The 18,963-nt window shown below is 36.7% G+C and overlaps 2 protein-coding genes across 5 annotated transcripts in view; both read left to right on the forward strand.

Annotated features, from left to right (window-relative positions):
• The window catches only part of LOC103145867 (lymphocyte antigen 6 family member D), a 670,619-nt gene that overhangs the window by 305,784 nt on the left and 345,872 nt on the right, over nt 1-18,963 (forward strand). The gene's annotated exons all lie outside the window — the stretch shown is intronic.
• Nucleotides 1-18,963, forward strand: part of slc23a2 (solute carrier family 23 member 2) — a 42,125-nt gene that overhangs the window by 9,390 nt on the left and 13,772 nt on the right. For 2 of the 4 annotated variants that reach the window (XM_007563481.2, XM_016677113.1), the window contains exons 2-6: nt 9,898-9,946; nt 13,295-13,524; nt 14,230-14,328; nt 15,867-15,983; nt 18,271-18,428. In XM_007563481.2, the coding sequence (XP_007563543.1) occupies nt 9,898-9,946; nt 13,295-13,524; nt 14,230-14,328; nt 15,867-15,983; nt 18,271-18,428 (653 nt within the window). The remainder of the gene's footprint in view (nt 1-9,897; nt 9,947-13,294; nt 13,525-14,229; nt 14,329-15,866; nt 15,984-18,270; nt 18,429-18,963) is intronic. The other 2 variants (XM_016677114.1, XM_007563484.2) reach the window with 1 other exon arrangement.

Below are 18,963 nucleotides of genomic sequence, written 5' to 3' on the forward strand. Positions count from 1 at the left end.
TAAAGATTTCACCCGGAAAACAATATGCATTTTAAATAAGATTAAATAGAAAAGCAAAGCACTAATTTATGAATTAATTTATTGAAAGAAATGACTAAAACTAAACCAAATAAAGCAATAAAATGCCAATAACTTGTAATTGAACATGGTTCCTTTTTTGAATGAACCGTGTCTACTTTTATCGGTGGAATAATAAAAAACCGCTGGTCATTTTAGACACCCGTGTTTTAATCTTGATGTAGGATAGTATACATATTTAGTCATATTTGCTACTAAATGTTCACTGGGATGGTTACGAACAGGACGGAGCAGAGTCAGAATTGTTTATTTTTTGGACTTGCTGAAATTGACTCATTGACGAAGATTCTTAACAAAAATCACGTCCTTTTGTTCGCAGAAGTGCCGAACTCGACACCAGGCCCGGGTCGGACTATGAGCTCTGTGCAAAGTGTTGCATGATTGGTCAGAAGTTTGTTGCTGTGTTTTATGGACTTAGACAGCAACGTTGCCATTTCAGCTACGTCCAATATCCAGTTTGTATCCGTAGGAGACTTGAATACTTTTTGAGGAACGTGTTGACTGTTCGGCTTTGGATAAAGTATGTGGGAGCCTTCACTTGAAGACAAAACCATGGCATATCTTTTATAAGTCGATGTTTAAATGTGGATTACAAAATGGGGAGATATAGCAATCGGAGGCTGATGCACCCAAGTTCAGTTATGTTTGCTCAGTTTTTGGTTCAGAAACATTTCCTCTAAACCTTCAGCACGTCTGACATTTTACAAAATGAGGTCATTTGATGTTGTAAAAGGAACTGGAGCAAAGCAGTGGCCTACTTTGTATCGAAGTTATCAAGATTTAATCAGCAGGCTGACAGATGATGAATGAACCGGTAGCAGCATGCCAAGAGGGTTACTAATTGACTTGCTCTGTCTGTGAACGAGAAGCGGATCACGTGAGCCGTTTCTGATTCCGTACCCTGAATAAAAGGTTTTGCACCTATGATACCTATTTTTCAAGCTAATGTCAAGTATGACTTTATCTTCCAAATAATTTTATTTTCCATCAGTAGGTGTCGGCAATTTGTTCAAATCAAATGGAAAAATACTTGAATTTACTAATGTAGTAAAACTTATGGAGCCTATAATAACGCAAAAGGTTACAAATAGGTTTCTGCTTCCAGAATCTTCTGGCCTTTAACATATGAACTGGAGTGATTAAAAAGTAAAGCTTGGAATAGTTTAATATTTTCTGTAAATCTTTTACTTTTTTTGAAAGATGTTATTCATCAGGAAGGCAGTTTCAGCTTTAGGTTTTGATTCTGCTTTGCTAATTCTGGTATTATTGAGCTTTTTGAGCAACTTCACCCACTGATAGTTTTCACTTTTTGATAGTGTTGTTTTTATCTCATCTGTAACACCTTATTTGTTTTAATCAGCCCTGTCCCTTATTGCATCACCACACCTCATGCCACGAAGAAAACATCTCCTTTGGGGTTTTCCCGGGTTTCACTCTGAAATATCTGCAACGTGACACCACAGTTCAAATCGGCTGTGAGTTTCGGTCAGTGTATCCCAGTGTGAGTCATCTTCTGACTCACACAACAGATTGAGAAGCTTTATTTTACTGATTTAGCTACAGTAGTTTTTTTTTAAAGAATAAATATACTTTAGCCATTTATTTAAAGCCAGTTTGATTTCAGTGAAGACCTCATACATGTTTATTCCTGACCGCAAACCTTTATTTTTATTAATAGGTAGATGGGTAGAGCAGGGCAATTCAAAATTATTTTTAATGTTTCTGTTTACATTGTTGTTAAACAACAAAAAAAATCAAATAATGCAAGATTTGTTTATCCAAATTCAGTTTATTTTACTCCATTTTAGTCCAGTAGAGTCCATCATACAGTTAAATTAGATTGTGATTAATTTTATTTTAGTAAATTTACAACATTACAAAACAAGAATGCAAAATAAAATACTATTTTACAAACCAGTAACTTACAAAAAAGAAATGGTTGAACCCGAGGCTTATTCTTGCCTACATACTCCAGTTTAATCCAAATTATAATACAAGACTGGGAAATTCAGTGGATTTTGTTAAGCCAATTGATAGTTTCCAGTCGTTGGCTTTGCAGCAATCCCTTTTGGAGCCAACATGTGGCAACTGTTGACATGGCCTCCATGCAGAGTATTGATGTTTTCAGTATTTCAGTGGCGTGTTCGTCACATGATGTTTCTTCAGTGTCGGTGCTGGTATAGTTAGATAAAGGCTGTGACACTCTGATTAAATGTCCTCTGGGAGTAATTGCTAATAATATTTTGCTGTATTATAGGTGCTTATAAATATGCATATTAAGATTAAATGTAGTTACTTTTACCTTTTATCAGTTTGCATTTTTGAATTAAAGTTAAAATTTTGTACTGAATTTGACTGCATAAATTATATATTACTTTTGCTAGTCTTATCAAAGAAAAAGTGTATAAAACGTTAGGCATTCAAATACTATGGTGGCCCAGAAAGGCCAACAAAATGCGACAGAAGATGTTGGACTAAAACTAAATGCGTGCTAAAGTGGAAGTTATGCTAGTAGTTGTGGCATAATTTCTAATTTAGTTTTAGCATCACTTCTGCTGTGGCTTTTGCATTTTGTTGACCCTTCTGGGCCACCATAAAATACTGTTTTATACGCTCATATCAATGTCAGTAGTCAAGGCCAATCAAAACAGACCCCATTCTGCTGCTGTTAGTGAATTAGTTATTGGTAAATATTTTAATAGAATTATTTTCATCTTGAAGTTTATCTACTATGAAATCTGATATTCTGCATGGCTGCAGTGTGATCTGGGCTATTTTCTGCAAAGGTTATGATATTTAATAAATGTTCCCTCTTGGTTTTTTTTTTTTTTTTATGTCTTGAGGAAAAATAAATGGTATTTATTTAGTTTATTTGATAATGTAGCTTATGGCTCATTGATTTTGAATGACAAAAATGAGCCAGTGTAGACCTTTAGCACAAATCTAATCAATTATTTTTAGAGATCTCAGGCTGATTATTGCAGAGCGCTAACCCAGTTTTATAGCTTTGTGTGCCAGGACACAAGCTGTTTTTAGCTCTTGAAAGTGTTGCAACATAGTACAATTGAAGCATTTTATACTATGACCCACTTTTTGCAGTTTCATAACTTTATTTGCTATAAAAACTACAGTGCGTCTCCTATGATGCAGGGAAAGCAAATGTAGATTGAATGAAAGGCCTTTCTGCTGTTACTTTCCAAACAAATGAAACTGGTTGCCTGACTGAGCTGCAGTGAGTCTGATCTCACGTTGGCTTAAAGGATTTCACCAACTTAAAGCAACAACGAATACCTTGAATTTAGATCCCTGCTGGGCTTAATGGAAAAGACAGCGCTGGAGATGCTGGGGGGGTTTAGCAGCCTATGGAGGAGTACAGTCACGTTAAATGTTGTCTGAGAACAAAGGTGAGAAATTACTCCCATTCATCTGCTGCTGACGCCAACCTGTGTGAGCCAACATGCTGCTCTACGAAGCAGATGGAGAAAAACTTTGAACATATCAACACGTTTACTGGTTTAATTAAAAATAAAGCTGCTCTAAGTGTTGAAAGTCATTTTTTATTTAAGTTGCTCCTCTTTAAAACCATTTCTACACTAATTCGTCATCCTACGATTTTTTTTATTTATTTATTTTTCCAATCACGTCTGATTTATCATCAGAAAAAGCTGTTTTTTGTTTTGTTTTGTTTTTGTAAGAAAGGACTGGTGCCAAGTTGATGACCAATCACCATTATACTGTGACTAGGCTCTAATTGGAATATATGCAATTAAGTTTAAATCTTTTTGATGAGATTACTTTGGATTAATTTTAAATTGGAACTGCACCAATTTGAATCCCAATCTCAAAGACCTGCTTTCATGCAATGTTTTGCAGACTTTGATTCCAAATGCCATGCATTAAAACTCTTCATGCTAATATTGCTTTTGGCCAATTGGATTGTCTTCATTGCCTTTTTTATGCCAACACCTAATGGAGATATTAGTAGCCAAAATATACTGCTCTAAAAGAGGGATAGCAACACTGATGATGGAGAAAATATGAGGAAAATTACAATTAATTGTCATTGTTAATTTGTAACATTTTCTTTGCTTTTCATCAAATTAAATCATTTATTCCTTAAATCATTTATTCCTGGACATACCTGGTCTGCCTTGGAGTCCCATCAGACTTAATTTCTTTAATTTATTGGTTTTAAATTAATTATAGAATATACTTTGTTGTCTCCTAGGATAAATTTGTAAGGGTGTTTATTGCATAGTAGCTGCTGCCAAAACAATGTTTGCCTCTTTTAAAATGCACATTCTGTTACTGAAGTCCTTTTACAACATATTAAAGTTACAAAACTAGAGCAATGACGCAACACATGCACACGTGTTTGAGTTATAAAACCAGAACAGGACGGCCATCGTATGTTTAAGTGACTTTTATTTTTTCCATTAAGCGGTTAAATGACTCGGCATTTACACATGTGGCTGGGTGTTGTAACTTGTGTACCGGATTAAGAATGGCTCGGCTTTCCACAGACAGCTAGTGTGTCATTAAATAAAATGCTTCTTGTAAAGTCAGCACAGCATGTGCATGATGATGTCCATAAAAAAAAAAAACAGAAATGGTTATTTTAACTCAACATTTCGGATACATTTTCAACCTCAAAGCATCAGCTGATCAGTTTTACTTTTGAAAATATCAGCATTTCTAAGCATTATTGACAATAAATATGGAAGTAACATAAGTAACACTCTGAATATAACAGAAGCTCCCATAAATAAATACATCTTGATATTAGTGGGTTAACCAAACTTGTTATCTTGAGTTGCCACTCCCTAATGCCACCAGAGTTTGGGTTTATCTAGAGGTTTGCATTGAATTTAAAAACATTTGAATGTTAGGAAATTTATACGGGTGGTTTAGGTCAAAGCATTCAAATCAGCAGAAAGCAGGATTGTAGGTCTTATTTCCTTTTCTAGTCATTCAGGCCTTAGAAAGCTCTAGGCAATTTATTGCAGGTAATGTTGCTGAAATAAGAAGATACCAGACATTTCTTTGTAATCATTGGAAAGATAAGTCAATTAGGTGTTTCTAAATTTTAGCATTTTTTATAAACAAATAAAAAATATATATCTTTATGGCAAATTGTTGCACGCTTTTTATTTGTGATGCTGGAAAAAGTACCTTACGTTTCCAGCTGGTGCAGTTTGCTTTCACACGGCACTGTGCCAAACAAATCAAACCCTTTGGAAAATCCTTTTCTCCAGGTTGACAAACCAAAACCTTCTTCATAAAATATAAACCAAATTGGAGTCGCATCAGATTTTAGTGGTTGCAAGATATTTCTTTTGTGATTGATAAAAGATCATGACCCTGCTAACATTAGATGCACGCATTGTTCTGGTCTTATTTACCCAGAATGCCGTGGGGTATAGTCCGCTTCCTACTTTTGGAGCGGTCTCTGGTCCGCTTGCATTCAGATATACATTCGAACCGCACCAAAGTTCACTTCAACTGAACTGAGACCGAGGTTTGTAGCCAGAGCAGAGTTCACTTTTTTTGGTCCACATCAGTTTGTGCGTTCACATCCCCCTAAACGAACCGGACTTTCTACACAAAGTAGAGTTAAATTGAAGACGACAAAACAGGGCTGATGTGAATGCACCTTACACCTAAAGCTTTCACAAAAATGTTCAGTTTCTTCATTAGCTTGGGTTTTCTAACTTGACCCCTTATGGAACTAGATGGGAATAGATTATAGTCGGGTTTTGTCGTCTTGTTATGCATGTAATCACATTCTGTATGACTTCTTCTCATTCCTTCGCTCCTGGAACATCTGCTGCTACCCTTTTATCTCCGGTTACCTCTGCTCCACTGGCAAAGAAGCCAGTCTCTGTAAACATGACCTTCCTCCTGCTTTACATTTCTCTCTCCCTGCTGTGGTGAAATAAAAACTCCTCACACGTCACCTGCCACCCTCGCTTCGAGTGACTCTTCATGTATAGCTTTTGACATAGATGCGTCTTTTTCAAGGAGTGCTATGTTCCTTTTCTTGGGGAAAAATGATTTCACAATGTCTGAGCTGACACTGAAAGTGTATTTGGTGGTTAAAGTGGAGGACACCAGAACAACATAACACAAATGCATAAAAATGTTGTGACTGCGAAACCTTTGACATAACTCATCATACCTAAATAATGAGGTATGTCAGAGTGGAAATCTTCTAAATTCACCCAAATAAATGTTTCACAATGTGACTGTTTATCAGAAAAAGCTTTTAGTGTTAATACTAAACCAGGAAAAAGCTTTTACTTTTATAGGGTAACCTTGAAATGCTTATTGGGACATTAAAATGACTAAAATTACTTTTCAGGGATGTTAATTTCGGTAATTTTACCTTCAGATATTTCCGCTTGGAAGCTTTTATTGCTGTATGTTTGTACATACTATCCTTAAAGCTTTTACTATATTGCAGCATTTTTTTCTTTAATCGGTACAGATCAAAACTTTATGGATAGTCGCCATTTCTTTACTGTTTTCTCTAAGTCAATTAAATAGGTGTCCCAATTTGATGACAATTCAAAAAGGAACCTTTTTAATTTATTTATTAGAAAAATGTTAAAGTAAACTAATAATTACTGCATTTCTGCTCAACAAAATGTAAATGTTCATCTGCGGTCATTGGACTGACTCTTCCTCCTTTGGTATTTTAAACCTCTGCTCACACTTAACAGAAAATGAAATATAGTACACTATGAACTCTGCAAGGCAGGCCAAACTATCTAAATAAATGACGAGACAGCAACAAGCAGACATGCTTTACTAGGAGAACAGGTTTTCAAGTTACGACTTCACTCTCCTAATATTCCAACTTAAATCTGGTAAAATTATAAGTTTTTTCTTGTATTTTTGCTTTATTCTCATTGTACTATGACTTTATTCTCGTATTGTTATGACTTCTCGTAAGGTTTTTTGTCTACTTGTATTATTAGAACTTTATTCTGGTATTATTAGAACTTTATCATGAGTGAATTCTCATAACAACACTCCTCTATTCTCATACGACTTCTCATCATATGACTTTATTCTTGCAACTTTGTCTTTATTCTCTTAGTATTATGACTTTTTATTCTTGTAGTCAGTTATTTTTTTCTTAGCCTAATATTCTGTCATAATATTCCTACATAACTCTGCTCCTTCCTCCGCCTTATCAGGCTGTAGAGCCTTGAACATTCAACAGCCTTCCTCTTCTGGAGTGAGTTAAAATAAAATAAAAAGAAGTGATTTCTCATCTTATTTCTTCTCTCTCATAACTTATTTCGTCAGAATGCTCTTCTACACGAATATCCCTCCTCCTTTCCATCACACTTTACATAACAAGAGAAGTTAGATTTTTAAAACTAGATTTCTCTTGCGTTGCATAACCAGTTTCCCGTCTTTGTCTCGCTCCATTTCTCCGTTCTTTTTTTCTTTACTTGTGTTGGTTATGATGCTTTGTTGGGTCTGGACTCCCAGACACCAAGCGCAGATGAGTTGGGCTGCAGGGGTTTTAGTCTCTTGGGCGACTGAGGAGCCGGAGCATTTGAGGATTTCATGCTACAGTTGTGTGGCTCTTCTGGAGTTTGGCATGCCTCATCAGACCTTAAGTCACCCAGAGGCTGCTGGGATACTTCATGTCAGACTACACATCGCACAGCTTACGCACAGTGCTGGGTTGGCTTCAGGCTGGAAACCACTGAGATCAGTGGTTTGCTCGGTTTTCACAACGTGCTGCAAAACATTCACAAGCTTGAATGTGACTGGAAGATGTTTAACCTCCAAATTAAATATCTGTATTTTCCCCTGACTTGAAGTTGAATACCAGCAGTTAAGATGCATGCCAACGTAATGTTTTTTAGTAATTTAATTTAAGAAATTGTCAGTAATAATAATAATAATAATAAAGGCATTTAATTTCTCAAATTATGCAAGAATGAAATGCTGTTTTAAAACAGTTTTGCCAGCCTACTCATAAATATGCACATGCACTGCACATGTTCATTTTTTATATAAAACTAAGGAAGTTTTATACACCGACAACCGTCTGTGAGTTCATGTTGGTTGAAAAACTGCATCATCTTACAGTTGAAACAAGAAGTTTACATACACTGAATACCAAATACATTCTCTTCTTTTAAGTTTAGCTAAAATTACCCAAATTATTTCTATTTGCTAAATGCCACAATAATGAGAAAATGAGACTTATTTGTCAATGTATTCTGAGTCAGAGGTTTACATACAGAAGATTGATGTGTCTTTAAGTAATGAGCCCACATCGTCGCGTCGTGGCTTTGTGAAATGCTGCCATGTTCATTTATGCTTTAAATTGAGGTACAAATTAAAGGCAGCAGACTAATTAACACAGTTAACAGTGTACCAGTTGCTTACAACCAAAATTGGTCTAGAACACGGCCAACATTCTGACATGTTTGAGTTAATTGGAGGCACTTACGTAGGTATTGCACCACGTTTCAGGTGTGGCCTGAAAGAAGGGAAGAAAAAATTTACAGATACTTGAAGGTGCCGCATTAATCTGTTCAAATTATTATAAGCAAGCATAGACTTGATGGTAGTCTCCAACCATAATACTAGGAAGGAGACTAGGAATACTAGGAAGGAGACGGGTTTGTGTCCCAGAGAAGAACTGGTTTTGATCCGAAATGTGTAGATTGACACCAGAACAAAAGCCAAAGATTCTCCTGAAGCTGGAAAGACGGAGACATTGTCCAGGGTGAAACTTGTTGTTTACCAACATGGCCAAAAGGGCGCTGTGAAGAGGAAGTAATTGCATTAAAAAGCCAGAATTTAGCTTGGTAATGGACACAGGGAAATATCTTTATTTAAGAAGACATGTCCTGTGGTCTGATGAAACTAAAGTGGAACCGTTTGGCCATAAAGAAGTTAAAGCTCCACTGTAAATGAAGTGGCTGAAGTGGTTACAGAGTGGCTTTGTCAACAGAGTCGATGTTTGGCCGTCACAAAGTCCAGATATCAATGCCCCGGAGAAGTTGTGGGCAGATCTGACAAAGAGTGAGTGAGGTGACCTACAAACCTGACAGTTACACTGGTTCTGTCTGGAGGAATGGGCCAGAACTCCAGCAAACAGTTGAGAAACCTGTGGAAGAAAACCTGGAAGATTTGACCCAAGTCATACAATCCAAAGGCAATGCCACCAAATACGTAAAGTAAATAAATCTGACATGTTCCGTCATTGTGGCACTAACCAAATGGAAATAATTTTAATGATTCCAGTTGATCAAAAACAAGAGAAGTTTGGTCTGACTTAATGTCTTTTTATGAATTGGATTTCTGGTTGGAGGATATATTTTTAGCATTAACGAGGCCTAATTGGTATTAAATAACGGATCAGGTTTCATGTTTTCATCTGTATGAAAGCTAAAATGACTTTTGAAAAAAGATGACCTGTAGTTTGTTTTTTCACTTCAGCTGAAGAAATTACACCATCTCAGGTTTTTTGTAAATCTTGACCTCTGACCTCTGCTGTTACTCTTTTTAAAAGCTCTTCCTACATGCATAATCCTGCAACTTGTTTCAATGTGGAGGGATTATTCTGCCATACAACCTTATCATCAGCACATTAGTCACACTAATACGTGTTGTTTGTGATTAAATGCTTTCTGTCAAATTAACTTTTGTCTCACCTCCTCTTCCTCTTTATCCTCGACCCCTGTGTGTTTCTCCTCTGTGCCTCCCCCCACCTCTTCTTCTCGTTGCTCTCCTCCCTCCTTTGACTTCCTCCTGCTTCTCCTTTCTCTTGCTCCTCCCACACAGATGCTCCCAGCCGCCCAGCTTGACAGGAGTGATGGGATGTGTCAACTAGGTATTACACCTGTCCCAACATCTTACACTGCAAGCAGTGACAGTGGCTGGGGAGGGTGTGGGGCTCCAGAACTTTAATTTACGACAGGAAACGGCTCTCAAAAAGGCAGATTTAGGAAAAATGAGGACGAATACATTAAAGGAAATTATATAATTTTAGGGCTGAAGGGATAGGATTAGTGTATTTTAGTATTTGTACATTTCTGTTCTTGATAGAAAATACTGGCAGGAAATGAGCAGATAAATTAAGGATGCAGTGTCATTTTTGACAGATTCAAGTTGTTAGAAAACTTGCATGCTTCTCTTTTTAGTAAAATATGATTGAAGTCGAAATTACTGGTTTTCTTTCTGCTTTTATTAGAATATAAAGGTAGGGTAGTAATTACCTGTAAAGGCAGAGGCGTATTTACAAGACTGTGGGCCCCTGGACTGGAGTCAGTTTTGGTGCCCTATCCTCTAAAGAAACATTATTTTATTAAAGCAAATTATACTTAAATAACAGGAATGGATTGAAAGGTTTAATACGTCTCCTGTTTCCAAAGAAATCAACTAACTTAAGTTTACAAATACTTGAATATTGTTTCATAAAAATCTCATATCAATACAACTCACCAAGTTTGGACCTATGACTTTTATATAAAGTTTTTTTTGTTTTGTTTTTTTGCAAAGCATGCATTAAAAAATAATAAATATAATAACCTTTGGTCCCTCCAGATAGTGGGGCCCTGTTAAAGCACAGCCCTTTCTGACATCTAGCCCAACATTCTGCCTTAACGCTTCAGAGGAAGTTTAGACATTTCTGCTGTCTATTTTTGAGTTGAATATGTCACCATGACCCAGTGATGGACAGAATAATATCACTTCTTGTTCAGCATAACATGTTGAAAGTGTTTTACGTTAAATGTTGCTAAATGAATTAGGTAGAAGTGAGTTTATTTTTATTTATTTTTTACCATAATACAAACATAGCTGGCGTTATGTGACTGCGCATCTTTCTTGCGTACTTTTTGGATTCCTCTATAGTTAACTGTATGGCTATGACTGCATGGCACAGCAATCATTCCTGCCAACACAAATACCGCTCTTTGAAAACATTCCCATTTAAACTCTGACGGAGTTGTTGTTCCATAAGGATTTTTTAGTTACTAATGTGAAATGCATGAGACTTTTCACAGTTATTTATTGACTTATGGAGACCAGCTTGCTGGTTCAGCATCATTCCTAGAATCAATCACTTGAAATAAAACGATCTTTTAAATGACTAATTACACTGGCATCATGCAAATCAAGAGATTAAAAACAACTTTAACACTTTTTTTTTCAGTTTAGTTAATGCATAGTTCACTGACCATAACGGTCATTAATTTTAAGCAAAACAACATTTTGTCAAATGCCATCATCAAGAAAATACATGAAATACGTTAATCAATTTTCCAGTTACCAATAATCAAAGGCAACTTAAAGGAACTCTGTGTTTAAGCATTGTTGCAGTTTTCTGGAAAAACGTCTCTTTGGATTGAAAGGGTTGCATAGCCTTTCTCTGTTCATAGACTCAATGAAAGGAACCAAGTGATGCATTTGTTCTCATTATTAGGGAAGATAACAGGGACTGAACCAGAGGAACATCTGTCAAGGTCGTGTTTTACAAAGAAACCGAGAATTAGACACAACCATCATGTGACTGATGAAAGCTGAAAGCTTTCTTCCTGCTTTTGTACCTGTTTTATTTTTATATCATCTCTGTTTTGAATACTCTCTTCTTCCTGTTCTGTCATTTTTCCCCCATGCTTCACATTTTTTTAATTTTTTTATTCATTTCCGTGCCAGACTCTGATGGCAAGAGGAGTCAGTTTCACATCCGATCACATTAATAATCCCGGCTTTTTGTCACCTGGACCAAAATCTACAACTATTTTAAAAGCCAACACAAAAATATGTATGTATATTTTTTTACCTGTTCAACAATAAAGGAAGCATGCAATATTTTTGTAAAACAAAATAAAAACTTTTTTTGAAGGAAATTAATACATTTCCATTACAAATGTGCGTACACTCTATTCTCAAAAAACACAATTTTATGAATGTGGTGTTTCCATTAAATAAATATAATTAAAATCACACATGAATAAGTTTGTTCACGCGATCATTAAAAAACATGTCCGCCATCATTTCCTGCCACTTCCTGTCTTTGTCTTTTCCCCCAGTAGTTACATCCGGCTGTTGGTCATGTGACTCGTGTGATGTAAAAAAAAGTGCTTCCATTTGCAGTTTTGCTAAATACAGTAACTCTGATAGTTGGAAAAATGTTTTTCGAACTTTTGCGTGTTTCCATTAAGCAAATTTAATTTTGTAATTTCAATTTGCTCAATTATATGGTTAATGGAAACACAGCTAATGTTGCGGAGTGAAGAGGAGTTTTGCATGATTGCATCCAGTTGGCTTATTTTTTGACTCATTTGGAGAAAAAAAAAGTACAAAAATAGAGTCCATTCTCGGCAGAGAACTGAATTTGGGTCAGTTTCTCTCTGAAAACAGCTGCTGTGTATTTGGTCGAGCTGAATAAATTGATTAAATGCAGATTAAGGTCTGCTTCACAGTGAAAGTGGCAGTACAGGTGTGGTCAGATTTATAAAATGAAAGAAAATACAAAAAGGCTGGTTATTAAAATATACATTTTTGCTCCTAAATAAAAATAATCTCTGTTAACCACCTTTGCTATGGGTCAAATTAGTCCCATTCTTGAATTGCAGCTTGGGGCCACAGAAAATCAGTCCCGGGCCTGCAAATGGCCCTCGGGCCAGACTTTATGCAACCCTGATATATATGACTTTTAAATGATCAATGACTCATCCAAAGATGACTCTTTTAATATTTCCGCTGTTGATGATTCAAAACAATAAAACGTAAATGAAGGTTTAAATTCAAAATGGCGTCTTTGGATTCATGTTTATCCTGATTGGATGACTGACTCTCAGTTTATGCTTCTGATCTGAACATGACTTGTTGCAGAGGTTAGATCCTGAAGGAAAACGTTTCAGTTCTCAGCTAATCGCCTTCCCAAGTCTTCAGAGTGATATTTTTTTTTTTCTGCTGCAACCAGAAACGCCTACAGATGCCAAAAACAGAACTGAAAGGACCTGATGTGAAACAAAGAGGCAAATTTAGCCATTTTTTAAAAACATAACTGGGAGGTTCACTCCTTTCTTCCCCATCATAAAACAAATACTAATAGATCAAGACGTATAACCTTGAAGCCTCTGATGGTCCTCTGTTTAATTAGAACATGAGGTTTTGTTATGCTGATCAGAATATTGATGGTTATCTGGTTTCGTTTGTCGTTTGGCACCAGGAGAGGAACTCCTTGATGATGATGATATTGGACTGAGGGATCCGTCTGCAGTGTTCACACCAGAGCAGAGAGACACAGGAGGGACCGAGGCAGAGGAGGAGGAAGAAGACATCGACGAAGAAAAGATGGGAGTGGGAAAGAACACCACCGCCAAATCGATGGACAGCAGCAGCGAGGGCGGAAAATATGAAGAGGAGGCCAAACATGGAGCCGATTTTTATCCTATTCCGGTAAATAAACTGAATTTAAGGAAAGGCTTTATGGTCACTGAACTAAATTCAGTGACCTGAATTCAGTTCACTGAACTAAATTGAGGAGGGAATTCAGTTCACTGAACTCATTCCTGAATTCATTCAGCTCAGAACAGAGTTCAATGAATTCATTCCTGAACATTCATCTGTACATCCATCTGTCCATCCTTCCATAAGTACATCCATCATAAATTTATTAAACTCTATTTAAGTTTAATAACGGTTAAATAACTGAGACGTCTGGAAAAATCAGTGATTTACCATGAAGGCTGTGTTGGAGCCCCGGCTGTTCGTTTGTTTCAGTAATGCAGCCTTCCTGTGTGTTTCTATGTAAATCCAGTGGTGAGGCATTTTCAGTTACGGACGTGATTGGCATTTGGTCTTTATTTTAAAATGGTGAAAACGATCCTGAGCCTGAAGGTGAGGCTCCCAGTTTGCCAGTTAAATAACATTCCAGCCTTCACCACTGCCTACAGCCATTGTTGCTGACAACAGAAACATAAAAACCCACTAAAATGTTGTTTTCTGGTCATTAGATGGAGTTTCTGGAGGAGATTCAATATAATATACTTAGTCATTTTATATCTTTCTCTGAAGATGATTAGTTCTGGTTGTGAACCAAATCGGAGAAGATGTCAGACTGGTAAATAAAAACCTGGACCATCTTAATTTTGTGTGTTTTAGGTTGTGGTAAACGGAGTTGGTGGAGCCACCGGAGATCAGGACACGGAGAACACCGAGCTGATGGCGATCTACACCAAGGATAGTCAAGCAGCAGAGAAGGTCACTGAAAATAAAAACATGAAAGGGAAATACGACACAAGTAATGTCTGTCGGAGGGGGAAAAAAACGAACGCAGATGTAATCACAAGACTGTCACATGATGACACCATGGTAATGCAGTCAGCAGTCCTCTTTCTATTGAGCTTCTCTGGAAAGAAACGTCGTTTAACCACCAGATTTATAGCCGACTTTCTGGTTTCAGAGGCTGGTTTTGTTGGGTGAAAGCTTTTATTGTGAAGGAGCTGGGTATATTCTGCTGCAGAGAGAGGATGCAGTAAACTGTCAGCTTCTTATCAGGGAGATTAAAACTGAACTGGGAAACCGCTTTGTGATGCCATTATTACACAAACTGATTTTAAGATGGCGGTACGACTCACCACATTGGTCTGCTCTCGTTTTAACAATAATAAGCATCGGGACTTTGAAGATCTGAAATTATGCTTTTGTTTTTGTTATGCAACCCAAAACTTTAACACCATAGGGAATGTTAAGTTTTATGTTGATAATATCAGAACTGATTACTCCTGAACTTTGTGATCCAGTAACTTTATAAGCCCTTTTTTAGTCATGTGTTTATTTATAGTGTCTTAATATGGCATTCAAAAGTGTTGTGCCGTTTAATTTTTTTAATTACACACTAAAATAATTTTTAAAAATCACTATTACAGATTACAGAAAATAAACTTGATATAATTTAGGATTAGGCACCTATTGTCAGGCTCAGGGTGATTGATTCATGTAGCCATACTTTAAATAATTTTATTTTAGAGTTTTAAGTGAAAAATCAAAAATATTTACAAGTAAGTAAGTTTTTAATGCATTGAGATATTTATTTGTGCTATATAAATTTAATTTTATTTAAAATTATTGCTCGATTCTGATGATGAAATTGTTAAATATGAAAGTTGGTTGAGAGTTTGTCCAGTTTTACTTTTGTGTGAACGGTGAAGTCTTACTTGTGCGACGTGGCTTTATAACTCTTTCACATTGTCTCTCGTGACGATGTGAAAGTTTCATCCTTTTGCAAGGCACTGAAAACCAGTGATGAGCAGACATGTTTTTTTTAGCTTACTACCACATTTGCATGAGGCATTTCTTATTCAAATCTAAAGGAGGTGTACGATTTGACTATCTTTTACTCTTCTAACAAAGTTGTAAACAAAAAATAAGTTTCGAAAAACACAATTGAATTGTTCTTTTTTTCCACATGTAATAAGATACAGATGAGCACTTCTGCTGAAGAAAAGGTCGACTCATGTTACCATGACAGGGTTTTTTTCCTGTGTCATCATGACTGTGCATTTTTTCTTTGACAGACTAAAAGGTTTTGTTTTCCCACAGTTTCTGTCTACTTTTGTCGTCTTTTCATGTTGAAATCTTCTCTTTTGTCCAAACTGTTCAGACATGCCCATCAAAGTTTATTTTTTTATGTACCCAACTAGAACACATTGTCTCTCTTTCTAAAGCTACTTTGATTTAAGCAGGTCAAAGATATTCATGCTGTTTTTTTTTTCCTTCCCCTCTCATTGTATTCATAGAGCTCGATTTCAGAGACACTCGACAGCACAGACAGCATGGATGCGAGGAGGATGGACATGATCTATACCATTGAAGACACCCCGCCCTGGTACCTGTGTGTGTTCTTAGGCTTACAGGTAAATCTGCACATAAAGCCGGATTAAATAAGAAAGAATAACACCACCTACACGTTTATGTCCTCCGTGTGTTCAGTGTTTTTCCTCCCATCACTTGGCACGTAACCATGCAGCCTGACTCAAAAATAGGATTTGTTCCCATCAGACATCACGTTAATGTTCCCACAGAGCGACCTCAGCGACATGGGACATTTTGTCATGCGTCATCTCCCCTTTATGCCTCAAATCTGTGAGGTGGATGACCTAAACCTCACAAATGTACAAATGACGTGGGTGCAAAGCCCTACAAAGACCACACAGTAATTATATTTACCAAACATACACGCATGGAATAAGTCCTAAACTGCTGTTTAAATAAACGGATTTTGTGTCTAAAATAGCGGATTGAAGCGTTAACAACAATATCTCATCCTTGTTTTTGTTTTTCTGTCACCAGCAAAAAATGTATCTGTACCTCGCTCTTAGTTTTTCATATTTTCTTTTCATTTAACCTTTATTTTGCCAAGATTAAAAAAAATAATTTAGAACAGTATCCTGGGCTAGGCCACAGCAGAGCAAGATAAATATATGAAACTTTCAACATTTAGACATTTAGATAAGTTTGACTCCAGTTACACAAATCATTTGATGATTGTTTTCCTCGGTTTGCGATGCTTGATAAATGGTGATCAGTCTGTGTCTATAATGAGTTTTTAACTGTATAGAAACAATGTTTTGCACCCAGATTTACGGCATTTTAAGAGACTTGGACTATCAGCAGCTTTTTCTTTTGTTTTACATCTAGTGACTAATTGGGTTGAAAAGTTTTGAGGAATGCAAACTGTAAATGTTTCCTGGGCATGTTCCATCCAGCTCCAAAGCATTTAGCTTCAGGCTAATAATCTTCTAGTTAAATGTCAGGGGTAAGAGCCGAGTGTGCCCAACACACACATCAAATTAATCACGCAGGTGTGGCTTGATTAGTCCAGCTATGTTCTGGTAAAGACATGAATGTTTTTATAAGAGACGTGGTACTGATTTTAGCTAATTCTTTTCTAGAAATTATTTTATTTAATTATACAGTTCTGGTCAGAAGAGCAACTACATACTCAACAGGAGTGACTTTTAAAACAAGAAGTGGTTGCACAAGTTTGAATATATAATGGATTTTCAGAAACCCTCAGTGTCAGTTACACACACACACACACACACACACACACACACACACACGTGCGTGCACGTCTCAGCAGAGATGGATGGAGAAGCAAAAACTCTTGCCAAAGTAAGAGTTGCACAACTTCAACATGTTTTGACTCGAGTAAAAGTAAAAAGTAGCCGTCCAAGAAATTACTTGAGTAAGAATAAAAAGATATTCAGTAAAAATACTGGAAAAAGTAAATTACTGATTGTAATATCTGATTTAATTGTTTAAAGTGATGGCATCCGACAAAAAAAACTACAAAACACATTTTAAGCAGAATACTTAAGTTTTATATTGATTTTTTTTAATACAGGGTACAATATTTACTGCATCTTCTTCTCCCAAAATGGCTCAGCACACTGCAAAAACACAATCTTACAAGATTACAAAATACTTGGTTGCACAAGTATTTTTGGTCTAATTTCTAGTGAAAATATCTTATTACACTTGAAATAAGACAAAACTTAGTAACTTTTAGCAAGATAGAGACTTGTTTTAAGTCAAGAATTCATTAACTTTGATAAAAATGTACTTGTTCCATTGGCAGATCATATAACTTGAATAAAAATAAATTTGTCCCTCTATTATATTACTTAAGTAAAACTAAATATGTTGCAATAAAACTTCTTCTAAAAGTACTTTGTTTCCCAGTAATGTAGTAAATGTAACTAGTTATTACCCACTCCTGCAACCAATCAGAGCCGGAAGGAGGTCTTAACGCTGTCAGTCATGCTCATGTATGTGCTGTTAAATGTGCTAATGCAAAACAAACAACTTATAGTTCCAGGAAAGCAGTTTATCTGCCGTCATTGACGGCTAAGCTAACTAGCTTGAGCATTTGCAGCAAGCCCTGCTGACTGGAAAACACTGTAGCTCAGAGAAAAGTGGAGGGTGTAAGCAGCATGTACATGAGCATGACTGACAGCGTTAAGACCCTCCTCTTGGTTCGGATTGGTGGCAGAGGAGCACAATTTTGTTTTTCACAGATTATCTGTCTTATGTCACAACACGGTGATAATTTTAACAAATATGTAAATATGTTTTTTATTAAAGTTACTGCAGCTTTAACTGATCATCTTGTGACTGACGTCTTTTTTTTTTTCCCAGCACTACCTGACGTGTTTCAGTGGGACCATCGCCGTCCCGTTCCTTCTTGCAGAGGCCATGTGCGTCGGCTTCGATCAGTGGGCCACCAGTCAGCTCATCGGGACCATCTTCTTCTGCGTCGGCATCACCACCCTGCTGCAAACGACGCTGGGCTGCAGGTATCCAACAGTCCAGCTTACAGTTTCCTAAAGCTGGGGGGCCATTAATGCCAACATCTGGTTCCTCTTCCTCCACCTTCCTCTTTTGGTCTCTGTGGTGTGAATAAGTGTGCAAGCATAACTTTGTTGGGTCTACTCAGCATTTAAGCATTACTTGGAGTTCCCTGTTTCGCTCATGTGACTGTTGTCCTTTAAGACTCGGACTTCCTCTTTGCCAAGAGGAGAAAGCAGCTTGTGTTTCATAAACTTGGAAGTGAAATTATAAAATTCCTGAAACTAAACACAGGAGATTTACAGCACTTCAGGGATCGAGCTGCGTGTCGTTCAAGTGTTGCATCACATGCTGGCAAGTGGAGTGAAGAACCAAAACTATAATAAATTAAATCCGCAGGCATTTGCTTATGAGAAGCTGCTTGGAAGACCTACTTTCAGAAATACAAGTGCAAACATGTCAGGAACAAGTGAGGTGACCCAGTTCTCACAGATTTGTTCTCCAACATAAATACATATTTCTGGTCTGTTTACAAACATTTAT

The sequence above is a fragment of the Poecilia formosa genome, unplaced genomic scaffold (assembly GCF_000485575.1).
Source record: "Poecilia formosa unplaced genomic scaffold, Poecilia_formosa-5.1.2 Scaffold148, whole genome shotgun sequence".
In the NCBI taxonomy this organism is placed as follows: Eukaryota; Metazoa; Chordata; class Actinopteri; order Cyprinodontiformes; family Poeciliidae; genus Poecilia; species Poecilia formosa.